The sequence below is a fragment of the Panthera onca genome, chromosome D3, assembly GCF_046562875.1.
Source record: "Panthera onca isolate mPanOnc1 chromosome D3, mPanOnc1 haplotype 2, whole genome shotgun sequence".
Lineage (NCBI taxonomy): Eukaryota > Metazoa > Chordata > Mammalia > Carnivora > Felidae > Panthera > Panthera onca.
In genome coordinates this window covers 87,483,190-87,499,356 of record NC_138350.1, presented here as the reverse complement: position 1 = coordinate 87,499,356, position 16,167 = coordinate 87,483,190, and the positions used below count along the sequence as shown (strand labels likewise).

General features: G+C 47.2%; 1 protein-coding gene across 6 annotated transcripts in view; it reads left to right on the top strand.

Moving 5' to 3' along the window:
* CBLN2 (cerebellin 2 precursor) overlaps positions 1 to 15,118 on the top strand; it is a 91,399-nt gene extending 76,281 nt beyond the window's left edge. Inside the window, exons 1-5 of one of the 6 annotated variants that reach the window (XM_078435146.2) lie at positions 8,926 to 9,098; positions 9,663 to 9,707; positions 10,932 to 11,456; positions 14,379 to 14,498; positions 14,762 to 15,118. In XM_078435146.2, the coding sequence (XP_078291272.1) occupies positions 9,699 to 9,707; positions 10,932 to 11,456; positions 14,379 to 14,498; positions 14,762 to 14,959 (852 nt within the window). In that variant the 5' untranslated portion in view covers positions 8,926 to 9,098; positions 9,663 to 9,698 and the 3' untranslated portion in view covers positions 14,960 to 15,118. The other 5 variants (XM_078435147.2, XM_060614079.3, XM_078435149.2 and 2 more) reach the window with 5 other exon arrangements.
* Positions 15,119 to 16,167: the final 1,049 nt, after the last annotated feature.

Genomic DNA, 16,167 nt, shown 5'->3' with positions numbered 1-16,167 from the left:
TGTTGCACTTCTTTTTTTAAAAAAAGCTGATTTATTTATTTTGAGAGAGGGAATGTGTGCAAGCAGTGGAGGGGCAGAGAGGGAGAGGGAGAGAGAGAGAATGTCAAGCAGGTTCCTCACTGTCAGCCCAGAGCCCGACACGGGGCCGCAACTCACAACCCTGGGATTATGACCGGAGCTGAAATCGAGTGGGTCGCTTAACCGACTGAGCCCCCCGGGTTCCCCAAGCTGTTGCACGTCTGAGTTCAAAGTTCCAGCTGAGCTTTCCAATTGTTGCCAGTGAGCCAGCTTAGGATGATTTATGTATTTAAGGATATAAATAGCCAAGACCATGAATATAAGCTTCCACGACTAATACGTGTTTTATATACATGGTGTTACACAATGTCATGATATGTACATATCTGAAAAACCTCAGTGTTGTTGTACTACAGTTGATCGATAGTTTTTTTTTTCCTGTTTCTATGGAAGCCATACCACATGGAGATATGGGGATAGAGACCCAAACCCCAGTCCTGCTCTATGAAGAGGTATAGAGGTTAGTGATGATGTGTGCTTGAAGGGCACAGAGGGGACAGATCTTCCATTTCTGAAGGCTTTGTGAAACCTGCAGTCTGCCCATTCTGTGGTCTTACACTCAATTCTAGTTCAGGCTAGAACTGGATCTCTCAGAAACACAAATGCTAGCAAACAGAAACAAGATTGAAGTATGCTCCAGGGGCTCCTGGGTGGCTCAGTCAGTGAAGCATCCGCCTCTTGGTTTCAGTTCAGCTCATGATCTCACGGTTCCTGAGTTCCAGCCCAGCATCGGACTCTGTGCTGACAGCAGGGAGCCTGCTTGGAATTCTCTCTTGCGCTCTCTCTTTTGGCCCCTTCCCCTGCTCATGCTTTCTCTCTCTGTCGAAATAAATAAACTTACAAAAATAAAAAAAATCAAGTATGCTCCAATCTTCTGGTTGCAGATAGGTGTCCCCTGGACCAGGCTACAGAATTTGAAACCTCTACAAACCTAAAACAAACCAAAACCAAAACAAAACAAAACAAACAAACAAACAAACAAAAAACAGTCCACTAACAAAATCAAGATCTCTTCAATCTAATTTTCCTGAATGAGTTAATATATTTTATCAGAATTTGGTATTTTTTTGACTTACTCAAATCATTTTGCCCATTAGGCATTTCTCAAACTACACAGGAAGACATATGATAGAATTACCAAAAATTGCTATTTAATGAGCGGCTGAATCCATTTATCAATATGCAAATATACGTAGAACTCCCAACAACCAAAGGTATATGTTAGATGTGCTGAAAAACAGCAAGACACAAAAGTCACGGTACCTGTTTGCAAAGGATTTATGGTCTGTGAGTGGACAAGATATATAAAGAAGTAATCCGAATGTAGGACTCACATAAGCACCATAACGATAATGTGAACTAGATGATATACATATAACCATATATCATTTGAGGAAATTAGTTAACACATAGAACTAAATCAAGGAATATATTAGTATTAGTCCGACATTCAGAAACTATTTCGCTCAGAACATCGTGAAATAACATTATGAATGAAGCCAAAACTTAATCTAATTCTTAATATCCACTGAAAGTTTCCTGAAGGCATATAGAAGATTTGAAAAAAACTAAAAAAAAAAAAAAAAAAAAAAAAAAAAGGCAACAAATCTCACTGTCAAGTGAGGCAATTCATATTATACTATTTTTCATGATACAAACTTTTTGTTACAGGATGTTTGAAAGCTAGGTAAAAATATATCTTGTGGCTTAGGGCTCACAGTCTAGGATATTTAATATGAATATCCTTTTACTGATGCAAGTACCTGTCTTTTTCAAAGCCCACCTTCCCCATGACCCCATGCAACAGTGCCAGCTCTCAAACATTTTTCCATCCTCTGACTTCTTAGCACGGAGGGTAAGTCAGCACTTCCCTGAATTTTTGCATTTTGACTCATTCAAATGTCTTCCTTACCTCCCGATGCGGTTAGAGTTTCCTCTGGAGAGATGATAATACAATATAATCTGTGCCTCAGATACATTAGAAATTTAACAAATGGTTATGTTTATTGGAAACGAGGAGTTTCCTGAAGGGAGACCCATATACTTCTTTGTAGATTATCAAGAGAAATCAGAATGATGATTTATCAAACAGAAATCTAGTCAGCCCGGTAAGGGATCAATTTCGGTTTTGATTTTGCTTATTTTAAAGTTAACTTTTAAGTTGCAATCATTCCGGCAGCGAGCAAATGAAGCCCGAGATCCACACAAAGAAGAAGAATAGTTTGCCATTGCAACCAGGAGAATGTTTGCGCCTGTTTCAGCCTGCAGGATTTCTGTCTACTAGTTCTTAGCAGATGCAAATACCAATCTCACCACCCTCTGCCTTTGCTGCTACGAACCACGACACCTTTGAAACAGGAGACAGAGGAAGATTACACATTTCCCAAAACACAGCATAAAACTTTCAACCCTGGATAAGTATTTACCTGGTGACATGCATGCGAACTGAAACCCTGTCATGACATTTATGGGGTAATAACTCCTCGTAGAACCATCTTACGTAGGATGATAAACTGTCCCTCGGTGTCAATTAAAAATGCATTTAGAAAGCTGTTTCTCCTGTTGTCTCAATTGTCCTTAATTTATCTTGCCAAAATTGAGCTTCCAGAAAAAAAAAATTGTATAGGATTGCAATCCACTGTGATTTCTTTTCTTTTTCGAATACTGTGTATACATCTCCATCATCTGGGCGACCTACGGTGAAGGTAGCAAGTGAACGTGGTGGGCAGGGGGCAGTCATGAAACACCGAGGCTGCGGGTACCGGATCAGAAAAAGAATTCAGTAGTTGCCGGCTCACTGCTCGCTCAAACAACCAGGTAGCGCATCATTCGCTTTCAGGTGGAGAAACGTTTCTTAAAATATATGAGTTCCTGCACTCTGATATCCGTGCAGCGGATAACCATATTTCTCTTAAAAACTCCTGATCAGTGTAAAATAGTTTTTATAGTGGGTTACATCAGAAAAAAAAAAAATGGCTCCTAAGAGATAACCAGCTCTTCTTAGCTTAGGCAAGATGTGATTCTTTGAAACACGAGCCTTCAGGTTGCTCAGCATTAAAAGATAACAATCCCATGGATGTCTGCTTAATATTCCATTGGGAGGGCCTATTTCCAAAGAATGGTCCCACGATCAACAGTTAATATCAAGCATGAAAAAGTTACTGCTATCCAATAGCTTCCGAAGCCACAATTGAAGAGACTCTATTCAGATCTAGGCACTGTTTGAGTTGCACGTTTATTTTATGTTGGACTAAAATAATCCCATCCGTAGTCCAGTGCACTGCAGTGACCCAACAGGAATTCCTTCTGGTTCCCAGGTCACTAGGGTGATGGAAGGGAGCTTAGCGGGACTCAGCTAGGAAACGGTGACAAGGAGTTCATCAAGGAGCTGCTGACTGCCGATCACCAGCTGCGAAAACTGGTCCCACATTCAGATCTCGCACCTTCAAACCCAGAACCTACCAGATATCTCTCCCCTAAACTACCGACCCTTCACTCCTTTGCTTCCATCATATCTTCTGATAGGTTGGTTTTTGAGGACGTGGGCATGTCCTTGGAGAACAAAGCCTCTCTGTTAAATGACAATTGGAAAATAAAATAGATTTCAGAAGGCTAAAATGGTTGCATGCCCCATATTCTTGAGTGTTCACAAAAATTTTGGACTTAAAGCATTATCGAACACCTACAAACACAACCTGCCTTTATAATTTATTCTTATAGGGGAAGGAACGCATGAGAGAAAAATACACATTGACCCATAATGAATATTTCTGAAAGTACACAGGCAAACAGTTTTTTTTCTTAAATCACGTTCCTACTTTGAAATCAGTTTCTAGTAAAAATATATGATTCATGTATATTACATGCATGCAAAATTTTCTGAGTATAAAGAGCCTTGAAAACATACAGGTAGCTCATTCCCAAAAGAAAGTTACACAATGACACTACAAGACATAGTGCTTAGGCTAAAATTTAGGAAATGCTTTAGGTGCATATTAATGATTCTCTATACCTTCTCGGCCACTAGATATTTTGTTTGTTTTAGCAAGATCTTGCAGAAGGAAGTTTCATCTAGTAACACTATCTTGGATTGAGAAAGAAGAGTTGACAAACAGTGTCCTTGTTGATAAAAAATTGCGTTTTGATAGAATTAAAATGACTAACGTGAGGCACTTGACCCAATTTGGTAAAGCAATACAGACATTTCCTATCAGAAAATAGAAGAAATTAAATCCTAGGATTGCATAAGACAATGAGACGTAGCTGAAAAATTGTTTTCTTCGCTAACCAGTAGTTTCTATGTCTGCTGATATGTCCTTTTTCAAAAGGTTAGGAGTCCATAAAGTTGCTAATTTGCCTTGTATACTGATTTTCAGATATGCCGTTTTAAGAATCGAGTAGCATATGACATCGGAGTGGCACGAAACTAGATCGCTTTGTATGTTTTGAATACCCTTGCCTTATAAAATCTCATAAACTCTAATATTTACCCTCACACAGATGTCTAGACTCATATTTTGAAGTTTAAAAGGCATTGGAAAATGAAAAGTGGATTATTGTATAACGTAATCTGTTCACTTCATAATACCATAGAAATAGTATGTTGTGGTCAAAGGTTGCTCTATATTTTATCAGTCTGCTCACAAAAGCAAAATTAAAAATCATATTTTAAAGAATATTTATGGGATATTGAAACATATAAGAAAAATTAGTGGCTTAGGTTTTCGAAAACAGTTCATTTCAGCGTGATCTTTGAATGACAGAAGAAATTTGTTTCATCTAACATGACTACATAATGCCCGAGTCATAATTGACTTGATTTCAGCTAATCTGGACTTTTAACTGTCAAGGAATTCTCAGCTAATTTGCCTGGAATCTTATGATTATTTAGTAATTTCGGTAAACAATTATCAACCAGTTGCTTCTTTGATAACTTTTGTTCTTTCTGTAACTGAATGAAAACTGGTTTCAATTTGTAAAGATTTTTTTCGTATGTTGGTAATTCATTCAAATGCCCACATAACATGGGGTATGTATACTTTTTTCATGTTTATTTATTTATTTATTTTGAGAGAGAGAGAGAGAGGGACAGGAAGGGACAGAGAGAAGGGAGAGAGAATCCTAAGCAGCCTGTGCATTGTCAGCATGGAGCCCGATGTGGGGCTTGAACTAACCAACAGTGAGATCGTGACCTGAGCCAAAATCTAGAGTCGGATGCTTAACCAACTGAGCCACCCAAATGCCCCTATACTTTTACATTGTTGTTATACATGTTGGAGTTAATACACATGTCAATGTGTTTATCATTGCACTGATAAATATGAACGTGGATATTTACACAATGTGGTATGTATAACTTAAAGGTACGCAATATTTTGAATTATTAATTATTTTCTACAACTTAATAACCGGCGAGAATAACATTATACTGTATTGGAAGTGTCTGTACTAATAATTTCAGAAATGTATACTTTCCTTAAAGCAAATGTGAAATACCTATGAGCCAGCAATCACACTCCTGGGCATATATCTGACGGGAGTGAAATCAGAATCTCGAAGAGACATTTGCACTCTCGTGTTCATTGCCACGTTATTCGCTATAGCCAAGGTGGGGGAACAACCGATGTGTCTGTCAATGGATAAATAGATAAGGAAGCTGTGGCATATTTACCCAATGGAATAGTACCCAGCCGAAAAGAAAAAAAAAAAAAAAAAAAGGAGGAAATCCTACCATTTGCGACAAAAATGGATGGATCTTGAAGGCATTATGGCAAGCAAAATAATTCACGCGGAGAAAGACAGTGCATGACATCACTTACATGTGATTCTAGAAATAGAAAATAGGACGGTTGTCGGCAGGGGCTGGGGCGGGGGGGAAACGGTTGATGTGGGTGAAAAAGGGTACCCGGTTTCAGTTGTAAGAAGAGTAAGTTCTGACCATCTCCTATGCGGCAGGATGACTATAGTTGACGATACCGTTTGTAGGCTTGAGAGTTGCCGCAGGTAGTTGTTAAGCACTGTCATCACATAAATAAATTAAAAAAAGGAGTGAACTCTGTTACCTATGTGAGGTGACGTGTTAATTATCTTGATCTTGGTAATCATTCTACAGTGTGCATGTATATCCAATCATCAAAATGTCCACCTTAAATATATACGGTTATATTTGCCAATTATTCTTAAAAAAAAGTAACCCTAAAAATAAAATTAATTTTTGTTTATCAATGCTTACACGTTTATGCTGTAAAAGTGTGTACACGGCGTTCACATCCAAGAGTATGAAACATGTAGCAGGTTGCAGTTTTCACATGCCTAGAATACAATCATACGTATTATGTATTAATTTAAAGAAGCAAGAAAAGGCTGCAATGCATATGCTACAGACGTATTTCAGTGATGGGTTCCATGCAAAGAAACCAATTTTAAGCTCCACTACAGGTAAATATTTAGGACAAATGAAAGAAAGGGCGATATGGCCCTAGCCTTCCCCTCCCACATTCTTTTAAACATTAGAATACTTTTCTCTTAAGCTCTATGTGGCCATCTATCTACCCCAGGGTGATGCGGGTGTTACCCTGTATTCTAGATGGCAGATAAAAGGCATGGTACAATTTCTGAGACATAATAGATCCTCAGTAAATGAAACGGTTGGAATGGTTATTGTGTATGGGGATGTCCCTAGACTTCAAGACAAAAGGCTCTACCACTGTTTTAGTAGTAATGGCAGAAAGTTCTAGTAACATGAAAAGAGAACAGAAGTAATTCCTGCGATACCCAGAAGACATTTACATTTTACATCTAAGTTATATTCTGAAAATCTTTCTAAGCATGTTTATGGGTGGCAATTCCATTACAACCTCTAAGGAGACAACCTCAATGTCTCCTGATGGATAGAAGAATCAATCAGTGAATAAATAATGCTCCGTTTCTCTGTCAGGCTGCTGCTTTTCACAATGACTTTCTCTTAAAAAAGAGCCTCAAGCCTAAATGTAAGCCTAACCTGTTTTTTTTCCCCCATTACATAAGAATGCTTCCTGCTCTGTGTCCATGATTTAGCTCCCTATGTCGATGAAAGGTTTCCTGATTTATAGAATGTAAATACTTTTGTTGCCACATGGAAAAGAGCTTTCGTTTTATTCCCTCCCCCCCAAAGGTGATGATAATAATCTGGTTCATGTGTGTTCGCATTTGCGTTAGTCAAAAGAAAGGCTTATGGCACAACATTTAAGACAGTTGCTTAATAGAGCTGTTATTTAAAGATTTATAGATGTGTGAGAGGTATTGCTACTTAATTAGCATCCCCAAACGGGTCTAGTTGTCAGTCTGTGCCTCACATCTCTTCATAGACCTAGTGTCTTTTGCTGTTTAGTTTTGCGCGCAAATCAGTTCTCACGATGATGGAATGACAGAGCTGTGCCTATTTTGACAATAAGAAATTGTCAAATCGATGCGACACTGAAATCATGTAACTACCTGAAAGTAAGAATTAACAATTTCCACTGTGTTAAAAAAAAAAAAAAATTGGCAGTGAAACATGATGGTTTTGAAACAGTCTCCTGGCAAAGTCCAGTCCGTCTGATGTGCATGTGATGCAAACGCTGAAATTAAGCACTTAATTTTCAGCGCATATCCTAGGGAGGATAACAGATTTGGAGGACGTTATTTTTAGTATGTTGCATGTTAAGTGGAAAACATTTGGCTCAGAAGTTCTTTTCATCACATTCTTACAACCATCCTAAATATTTTGTCTCATGTAACAATACGCAATTCTGTTTTTACTTGGCCCCTGTCTTCCCACGCATCCATTTCGGTTAAACGAATTCGAAATGAATCTAATCTCAGTGCTTAGATATGAGGCCTTGTCAGTTCTAAATGGGGAGCGGAGCCACGTGAGAGCCTCTGGGAAATAAAGCCTTGCAAACCCCCTACCTGAAAAGACTCAGCCCGTGGGGTGGAACCGGCACACTGGCTGAAACCTTCACACCAAAGAGGGCTGGTGTGAGGTCTGGGGGAATAGGAAATACTTCCGCTCCCTTCTTGTGAACGGCATTGGCCGACTTACAGTCTATTTTTGATCAGCCTGTCGTCAAGGGCACACTATGCAAGTCAAAAGACTTCAGTATCTTTTTAACAATGTTTTTAAAAGTCCGGGCATAAAGCGAGTGTACGTTTAAACGCTGCTTAAGGGAGGCACAGACTGCAGCTCAGTGGCCTGTGCAAACGTTTTGCGGACCGTGCTAACCAATGATAAACGGACTGCAGCGTAGACTGGTTGGGTCGAGCACGAAAGATCTGCAAAACCAGGAGCGCCGCCACGCTTTGTCACAGCGAGGGCACCGAAGGATACCGGCAAGATCGCTGATTGTTGTATTTTGGCAGAGGGCAGGACTGCTCTTTGGGCTCAAAGAAGACCATCAGCAAACCTCATCCTTCGCCCCTAGGGTTCCGCCACCCGGGCCCAGCCGGCTGGCCCGCAAGCCTGCGGCAGGGAGGCCCCAGCGCCCGTAGGTGGCGCCCCTCGTCCGTGCTGGCGCTTCTCGCCGCCGCTCTGGGCGCAGCTGGGAAAGCGGCGCGTCTCCCCAGGTCGTTAGAGCTCAGAGTAGGCATTTTAATAAATAAGCGCGAGTGCCAACGCGCTCCGGGAGCGCCGAGGTTCAGAGGAGCAGAAACATAAACCCAGACGCAGGCGCCTCTTTAATCCCTGCCAAAAGCTGACATTTCCCAAACTGGAGATTCCGGAACCACCGCCTTTAAGCCATTAAAATCCCAGGCGCTTTTTTTTTTTTTTTTTTTCCCTCTCCATCCCAGTCCTTTTTTATTTTTTTTTCTTCCCCCCCCCCCCCCCAAGAAAACTGCTCTACCCCCTAATTATGAAAGTGGTCACGCTATTAAGGATAAAGACTTGGAGGGAATTTGGAAAAGAAAAGAAGGAATTGGAAAGAAGAGGCGCGACCGGTGCCTTGAGGGTGCCTAATTATTAAAAGCGAGGCGTCTGGGCGGATTTCGCTCGGGGCGTCTGGGTGAGAGTCGGACCTGGGTGGTGCAGGGTGCGGCGGGGGTGCGGACGCAGAGCGGGTGCGGAGCCCAGGAGGGGGCGGTGCGCGGCGTCTTCCGGGCGATCGCGATGGCTGTGCCGTCCGGAGACCGGAGGAGAGGCCGGGATTGAGGGGGCCCGGCGGAGAGCAACACCCTGGGGGCGCGCTGGGCGCGAAGGGCCCTCCTGGGCAGCGGGTCCGGGGACGGTGCCCGGAACACTCCGGTGCGACGAGCGGGGCGCGGGGCGCGAGGGTCTGAGCAGCTGCGCGGTGCGGGACGCCGGGCGTGCGGGTCCCGGGCGCGGCGCGCTGCGGTGCGGGGCGCGGGGCCGGCGGATCGGAGGCGCGGCGCTGCGAGGGGCGCGGGGCGTGCGGATCCCGGGCGCGGCGCGATGCACGAGGGTGCGAGGCGCGGGGCGTACCCGGAGCGGGCGCGGGCCGGCGCGGGAAAAGGGCAGGGCGGGGCGGCGCGGTTATTGGCCAGGCGCGGGGAGAAGGGCTGCGCTCCGAGTCTCCTCCCGCCAGCTCCCGCTCGTCTTCTTTAAGCAGAACAACTTCGAGGACAGCGCTGCTCGCTCATCATGGATGTCCCAGGTAACCCAAACCCGAGCCTGCCCGCCACGGTCCGCACGTTAATTGCATCCATGCATCTATTTTAATAAGGACCTTCGAGAGTCTGCGTTCTGGAGAGGGCGAGAGAGAGAGAGAGCGCGCATATCGAAATCAGTTCGTAGTGGGGCTGGGGAGAGGCCACTCCTGGGGAAGCAACTTCTCTCCGGTTAGAGGGACTGTCGGAGGAGTTGTGCGGAGCTGTGGGCGGTGAGGGGAGAGGCGTCTTTGCTTTTCCTTTCCCGACTGGGCATGGAAATGACCTGTCTAGTGTCGTGGGAGAAGAGAGGCCGGGGGGAAAAGTGCAAACGCGCGCGCAAGTTAGCAGAGAGCTCCGGCGCTGCCTCCCAGGCCGGAAGGAAAGGGCCCGGAGTCTAGGAACAAAAGCCGCACCATAAAGCCAAGCTTGGGACGCTCCTCGGTGCAGTCCTCTGGTCCTGCGCGGGAGAGGGCGATCGGAGGGGCTTCGAGAACGAAGGACCTCGCTGCTGGCTCTGGGGACATGGGAAGTGGGTGTTCGCGTTTAGAGTCTCTCTTCTTTTTCAAATGTTTTCCTCTTAATCTTACCCTAAGGAGCTTCCTTGGGATTTGTTGGGCGGAAAATGGATACGATCTTATTAACTAAGTGAACTGCTTAAGGAAAAAAAAAAAAAAAAAAAAAAAAAAAAAAGAAAGAAAGAAAGAAAGAAAGAAAATCTCCAGGATGGAAAAATAGAGGATGAAAGGGAAAGCAGAGAGAGGAAGAGGTTTCTTGGTGTGGCTTTCAAGAAAATGCCCCTAAAATGAAGGCGATAAACCTTTAGTAGTTTTTTCTTTTTCTTTTTCTTTTTCTTTTTTCCTTTGCCTGCATCCTAGCCCCTTTCCACCTTTGCAGAATGGGCCCGGGGGTGGCGTTGACGGCGTCTCTGAGGTCACCGACCGAGTCTGAGGGCCGAGGCCCTGCAGAAGCTCGGGCCGCGCACCTGACCGCACCCCCGGCGCGCGCAGCCCGGGAGCCCTCAGGGATGCCCTGCCCAGTGCGCCGGGGCGTTCCTCCGACCTGTTGTGCCAATCGGGGAGGGGGTAGCTTTGCGCGGGACTAAGAGGGTGGCCTCCAGGGAGGAGGGGGGTTCCTTGGCGCTGCAGGCACCTGCTCCCCGCGTCCCCTCCCCTCCCCCCCCCCCCACCTTCACCTCCCAGTCTAAGGGTTTGGGTTCTTTGCCCTCACAGGTCCGCTGGCGCCCTTCTTCTGAGGACGACCCTGGCCTTGACCAGCAGAGCAGGGGACCCAGGCCAAAGGAGGCTTCCCCGGGCCCCGCGCAGTCCTGCGCGCCCTCCCGCGCTCCTCCGGCCGCTGCCCGCCGTCGCCCTCGCGCGCCCCCGCCCCCCCCTGCCCGGATGGCGGCGCCCGGCCGGGGCCCCCGAGGGCCGCCGCTGACCATGCCCGGGCGCCGGGGGGCGCTGCGCGAGCCGGCTGGCTGCGGCTCCTGCCTGGGGGCGGCGCTGGCCCTGCTGCTGCTGCTGCTGCCGGCCGGCTGCCCGGTGCGGGCGCAGAACGACACGGAGCCCATCGTGCTGGAGGGCAAGTGCCTGGTGGTGTGCGACTCGAGCCCGTCGGCGGACGGCGCGGTCACCTCCTCCCTGGGCATCTCCGTGCGCTCGGGCAGCGCCAAGGTGGCCTTCTCCGCCACGCGGAGCACCAACCACGAGCCGTCCGAGATGAGCAACCGCACCATGACCATCTACTTCGACCAGGTCAGCCGGCCGGCCGGGCCGCCTCGCCTCCCGCCGGGGGTGGAGAGGGCGGGGGCCCGGGCGCGTGGGCTGGGGACTTGCAGGCTCTCCCTGCCTCTCCGCCCTGCCCTTGTCCTTCCTGCCTTTTCGAGTGAGCCCTCCTTGCCATTTCCCCTGTTCACATTGTAGCTTTTGTATCACCATCAGCTCCGTTCGCACTGGGACGACTGACAGTCCCTTAAAGCCGAGAGACCTGGAATGCATTCCCCAAAAGGAAACTGCCCATTTTACTCTCCTCTGGGGTGAGGGCTGTCCTTTGGGGTGGATGGGTTTCAGCCCCCCAGATGGCCAACTTGAGGATTGAGCGCCTTGATAACACACCCAAAGAGAGGGTTCTCGATCAGAAACTATGTGCTTATTGCTTATTGGGGGATGGTTTGGGGACAGGATGCTTATCTTCAAAAAAAAAAAAAAAGTTGGGAAGAATGTGGGGGCAACAGCAGGGATGGCTATATAAATACAAAACAAAATAGAGTGTGGTTAGAGAAATGGAATAGATAGGAAGTACGATACATGCATTGTAATGCGCAAATATACCCTGCCCGTAAATATTATATATAGTGTGGATCTATAGATTAAGAAAAAAACAAGTAGGGATCAGTGACTTATGTTGCCCTAGGCCATTCCACTTCTCTTTCTAGGTTCAAATCACAAGGGTCACTGAATGCTCAGACCTTGGCAATCCCTTCTCTGGGTCATTGGGCTCAGGATGGGAAGTTGTGACCTTCGTCCTGTGCCCTCCCGTCTTGGTTACTGTTGTTTTTCAGAAACAAATGGAAAACCTTATAGCGGTTCCCAAACTTTACCTGCTCAGTGCCTTCCTTTTGCCACTAAAACAAAGAGCTGGGCTCACCAGCCACACTTAATTAACTTCCTTTCTGTTAACCGATTCTCACACCCAGTAAACCTACACATACCGCTGCCTCTTTTTAGGCCAGAGTATTAATTTGTGTTCATTCTTGCTAAGGATTATCTACTTGAGGTTTGGAGGTTTGGGGGGGGGGTGGTTCTTTAATCTGTTTTTTAAATAAAATTATTTATTTTAATGATGTCCAGGTACAGTAGACAATAATGAAATGGGTATTTGCAACCTCTGTACACTATTAATGCATCCTTCTTCGTGCCTTATTATTAGCCATCTCCCGAGGTCCTACAAATAGTTTTCACAGCGTTGCTAATCCATCGTGTCATTTGGTGTGATGTAGGGCAAGACACGTTGTAGGAAGATTCTAATTTTATAGACACGCGAACTATGGCAGGACAGGCTAAACGATGTTTCCCTGGCTCCCCAGGTAGGGTGTACGGAAAACCTGCTTCTCTGGGCTCCTTGGGTGTCCTCTCATCGACAACAGGGCCCCAAAGTTACCAGTTCCCTGAATGTAAACGGATGGAAAAGAGTTGAGGTCGTTGAGGTGGAGGAAACAGCCCCGAGGGTTTGGAAGGAGAATGCTTTATTCTCTCATAAAGTGTTGTAAGGGAGACAGAGAGAGAGCACAGGCTTGAAGAGACAGACAGGCGTTGTGAAGTACAAGGTCTCGGACAATAGAGCCCGGAGTGTCTGCGTGAGCCCGGCAGGCAGGGGGACTGAGTGGTGCCCTGAGCTGTGTCGAAGAAGCTGGCTCCAGGCTTATTTCCCGAGTCCTTACGGCGCTTCTCAGGGGCAACGTCCCACACGGCTGGGGGATTGCACATCATTCATCTGTGATGAGTGTGTGAGAAATAACAGCAGAAGGTGTTCAGCTGAGACTCCTTTTCTGAACAGATGACAGGATCCCTAATCTCGGGTTTTGTTGTTGCTGGCTGTCTGTTTTAAAAGCCCGAGAGCACCGAGGGGGGCCGTTTGATGATTTTAACTGAGTTGTGCATTTGTGTGTGAGTAGGAATGGGGACAGGATCCAGACAGCGTGGCCAGATTCTGCCTTAACCATCTGAAAGGGCACTGGGTCATTATGAGGGGTCCTCCACTCTTCAAAGTCTGCTTATGGCATTGTAACACCCTCATCCCCCCTTTTGTTTGAGAGAAGGCGGCTGCAGGGTCACGTGACCTCGTATCCTCCGGTTAATTTTGTCATTAGTCTTGCAGACTCCCTCCTGCAGTTTGAGCTCGGAGTATCCAAGTGCTGCCTGCACACCGTTTGCTTCCTCAAGCCTTTCTGCATGACATCATAGCTCAGCCAAGGGAGCAGGCGCACGGCTCAGAGGAAAGTGCAGGGAATCAGCTGCAGCCAGGGTTTGCCTACCCCCGTGGGGTCTTCCACTGAGTCCCCGAGATCCAGGACCTCTTGGGCGCTGCCACGGAGGGTGCCAGGGGCTGGGGACACGTGGGGACAAGAACCTCACACCGTCCATTCTCTCCCGGGCTCAATGGAGTGGAGTTCCAAGCTTGAGAGGCTGGAGGTTATCTCATTGAATTGGCTTTGGTATTGATGACCCCGTGGCCCGGTTGTCCCCATTCAGTCTGGCGCGGCCCTCTATTTCTGCGAAACTGAACTTCACCTCGAAGTCCCCAGAATCCCACACACGTCTGAACAGACTCCGTTTTGCTCGTGTCCTGACCTTATCGTCTTCCGTTCCTCTCCCTCGCCCTGGCCCTCACCGCGCGAAATGTGCACGCACCTTGTCAATCCACAGGCGAGATACATTTTTAAACATCCTTGTTCATTGCGATCCATGAGGATTCTTTTCCAGCCCCTTCCCCATGCAGGGCATTTTACCACCGGCTCCTCCCCCCGGGGGCAGCCTTGGCTCGCTGCCTGGGCGCTGGCTTGCGGCTCGGCGGCTCCTGGAGCACCTGGCGTCGGTGGGTGGTGTTGCCAGTCTGGGTAAAACAGATGCTGAGGAGGGGCTTGCCACGTTTGTGCTGTATTCCCTCTTCTCTTTCAGGTATTAGTAAATATTGGCAACCATTTCGATCTTGCCTCCAGCATATTTGTAGCACCGAGAAAAGGCATTTATAGCTTCAGCTTCCACGTGGTCAAAGTGTACAACAGACAGACCATCCAGGTGGGTAGCTTCCAAGCTGCCTGGACCCTTCCAGCGTCGGACTACTAACGCCCCGTGGCCACAGGTCCTGGCGCCCCCTCTGTGACCCCACGCCAGCCAGGGAGCTGGCTGACCCAGGGCTCCGGGCTCAGGGCCTGCCTCACGTTCTGGGCCAGGCCCTGGCCGGGGCTCCCCTGGAAGGGGTGGGGCGCGGGGGAGGTGAGGACAAGTGCGGGCAGGTGGGGTCCTGCACGGTCTGCTGACCTTTACCGTCTGCCCTGCAGGTCAGTTTGATGCAGAACGGCTACCCAGTGATCTCAGCCTTTGCGGGGGACCAGGATGTCACCAGAGAAGCCGCCAGCAATGGTGTCCTGCTGCTGATGGAGAAAGAGGACACCGTGCATCTCAAACTGGAGAGGGGCAACCTCATGGGAGGCTGGAAGTACTCCACATTCTCGGGCTTCTTGGTTTTCCCTCTATGAACACAGAGCCCCCAGACGGTGGGGAAGTTGCGATCTGGACCCAGGCGTCTGCCCTTCCGAACACCCTGAACTTGCCAGAACAGGACCACTTGGTTCCAACCTCCTTCAGACTGTTGAGGTAGAAGAATGATTTCCTTCTAAATCTCCAGTATTTTCTTTGCATATCGGCCACTCCTCGGGAACCTGGCTTCTAATTAGTTTTAGACGACGAGGTCTTAAGGAGAAACGAATTTATCGATTTGAGCAATTTGTACCTGTGATCGTAAAGTCAATACTGGATTTTATTGTCGGGGCCGTTGACTTCTCTTCCTTTTGTTTGTACGTTGTATTGTTGCCCCACGCGAGGAGTGCCGTCGATCTCCAGGATGGATTGCAGGTCGCAGGCGGGGCTCAGAGCAAGAGCCCCACGAATCACCACCTGCCGGATAGTCCTTGAAATGTGTTCTTTGTGTGTCTGTTCCGCCTTAAGGAAAAGAACAGCTTCGCTTTCATTCTGTATTTGCCCCCGGGTGGACGGGAGGCCTCGGGAGGGGGAAGGGGACATTGTGAATCTGTCAAGAAGCGCTTTATCTGGAGAAGCAAGTTTTGCACGATGGGACTGCGACTTTTGCTTTGTATTGTTTACGTGTGTGTGGGTTTTTTTTGTTGTCGCTGTTCTTTTTTTTTCTGGAAAAGCTTTGCTTTCTTTCCACACTCAGCTCTCCCTCCTTACCCTTACTTCTATTTTTCGTCCTGGGATGGGGGAGAGAAACATACGTCGATTTCTTGAATGAGACCAAACAAACAAAACAGAAACATACCTGTGTATTTTGTTGTGGATGAGACCGCACCAAACAGAAGGTACCCGTATCTCAGAGTCCAAGTAGCAGACGGACAATTCTGCTTCTTTCAAAGACATTCTCTCAGATGCACCTTTAGAACTAACCAGCTGGATTGTTGTTGTTTTTTTTTTTTCTTTCTCTCTCTCTCTTTTTTTTTTTTTTTTTTTTTTTAACGCTCTGGAATACTTTAACAACTTGATGTTCCTGGGTGGCCTGAATCACGTAAGAGAAGCATGGGAGCCGTAATGACCGAGTGTTGTAAACACACGCTTCCTTGGCCCAGCGTGCTTCGGTCTTCCCAGCTGCCTGTCTTCATCTGTCTGTGTCCACCCCTCCGTGAGTGCATCCGGATCAGGTGTTTCAAAGCCAGCAGGACGGGCTACTCTC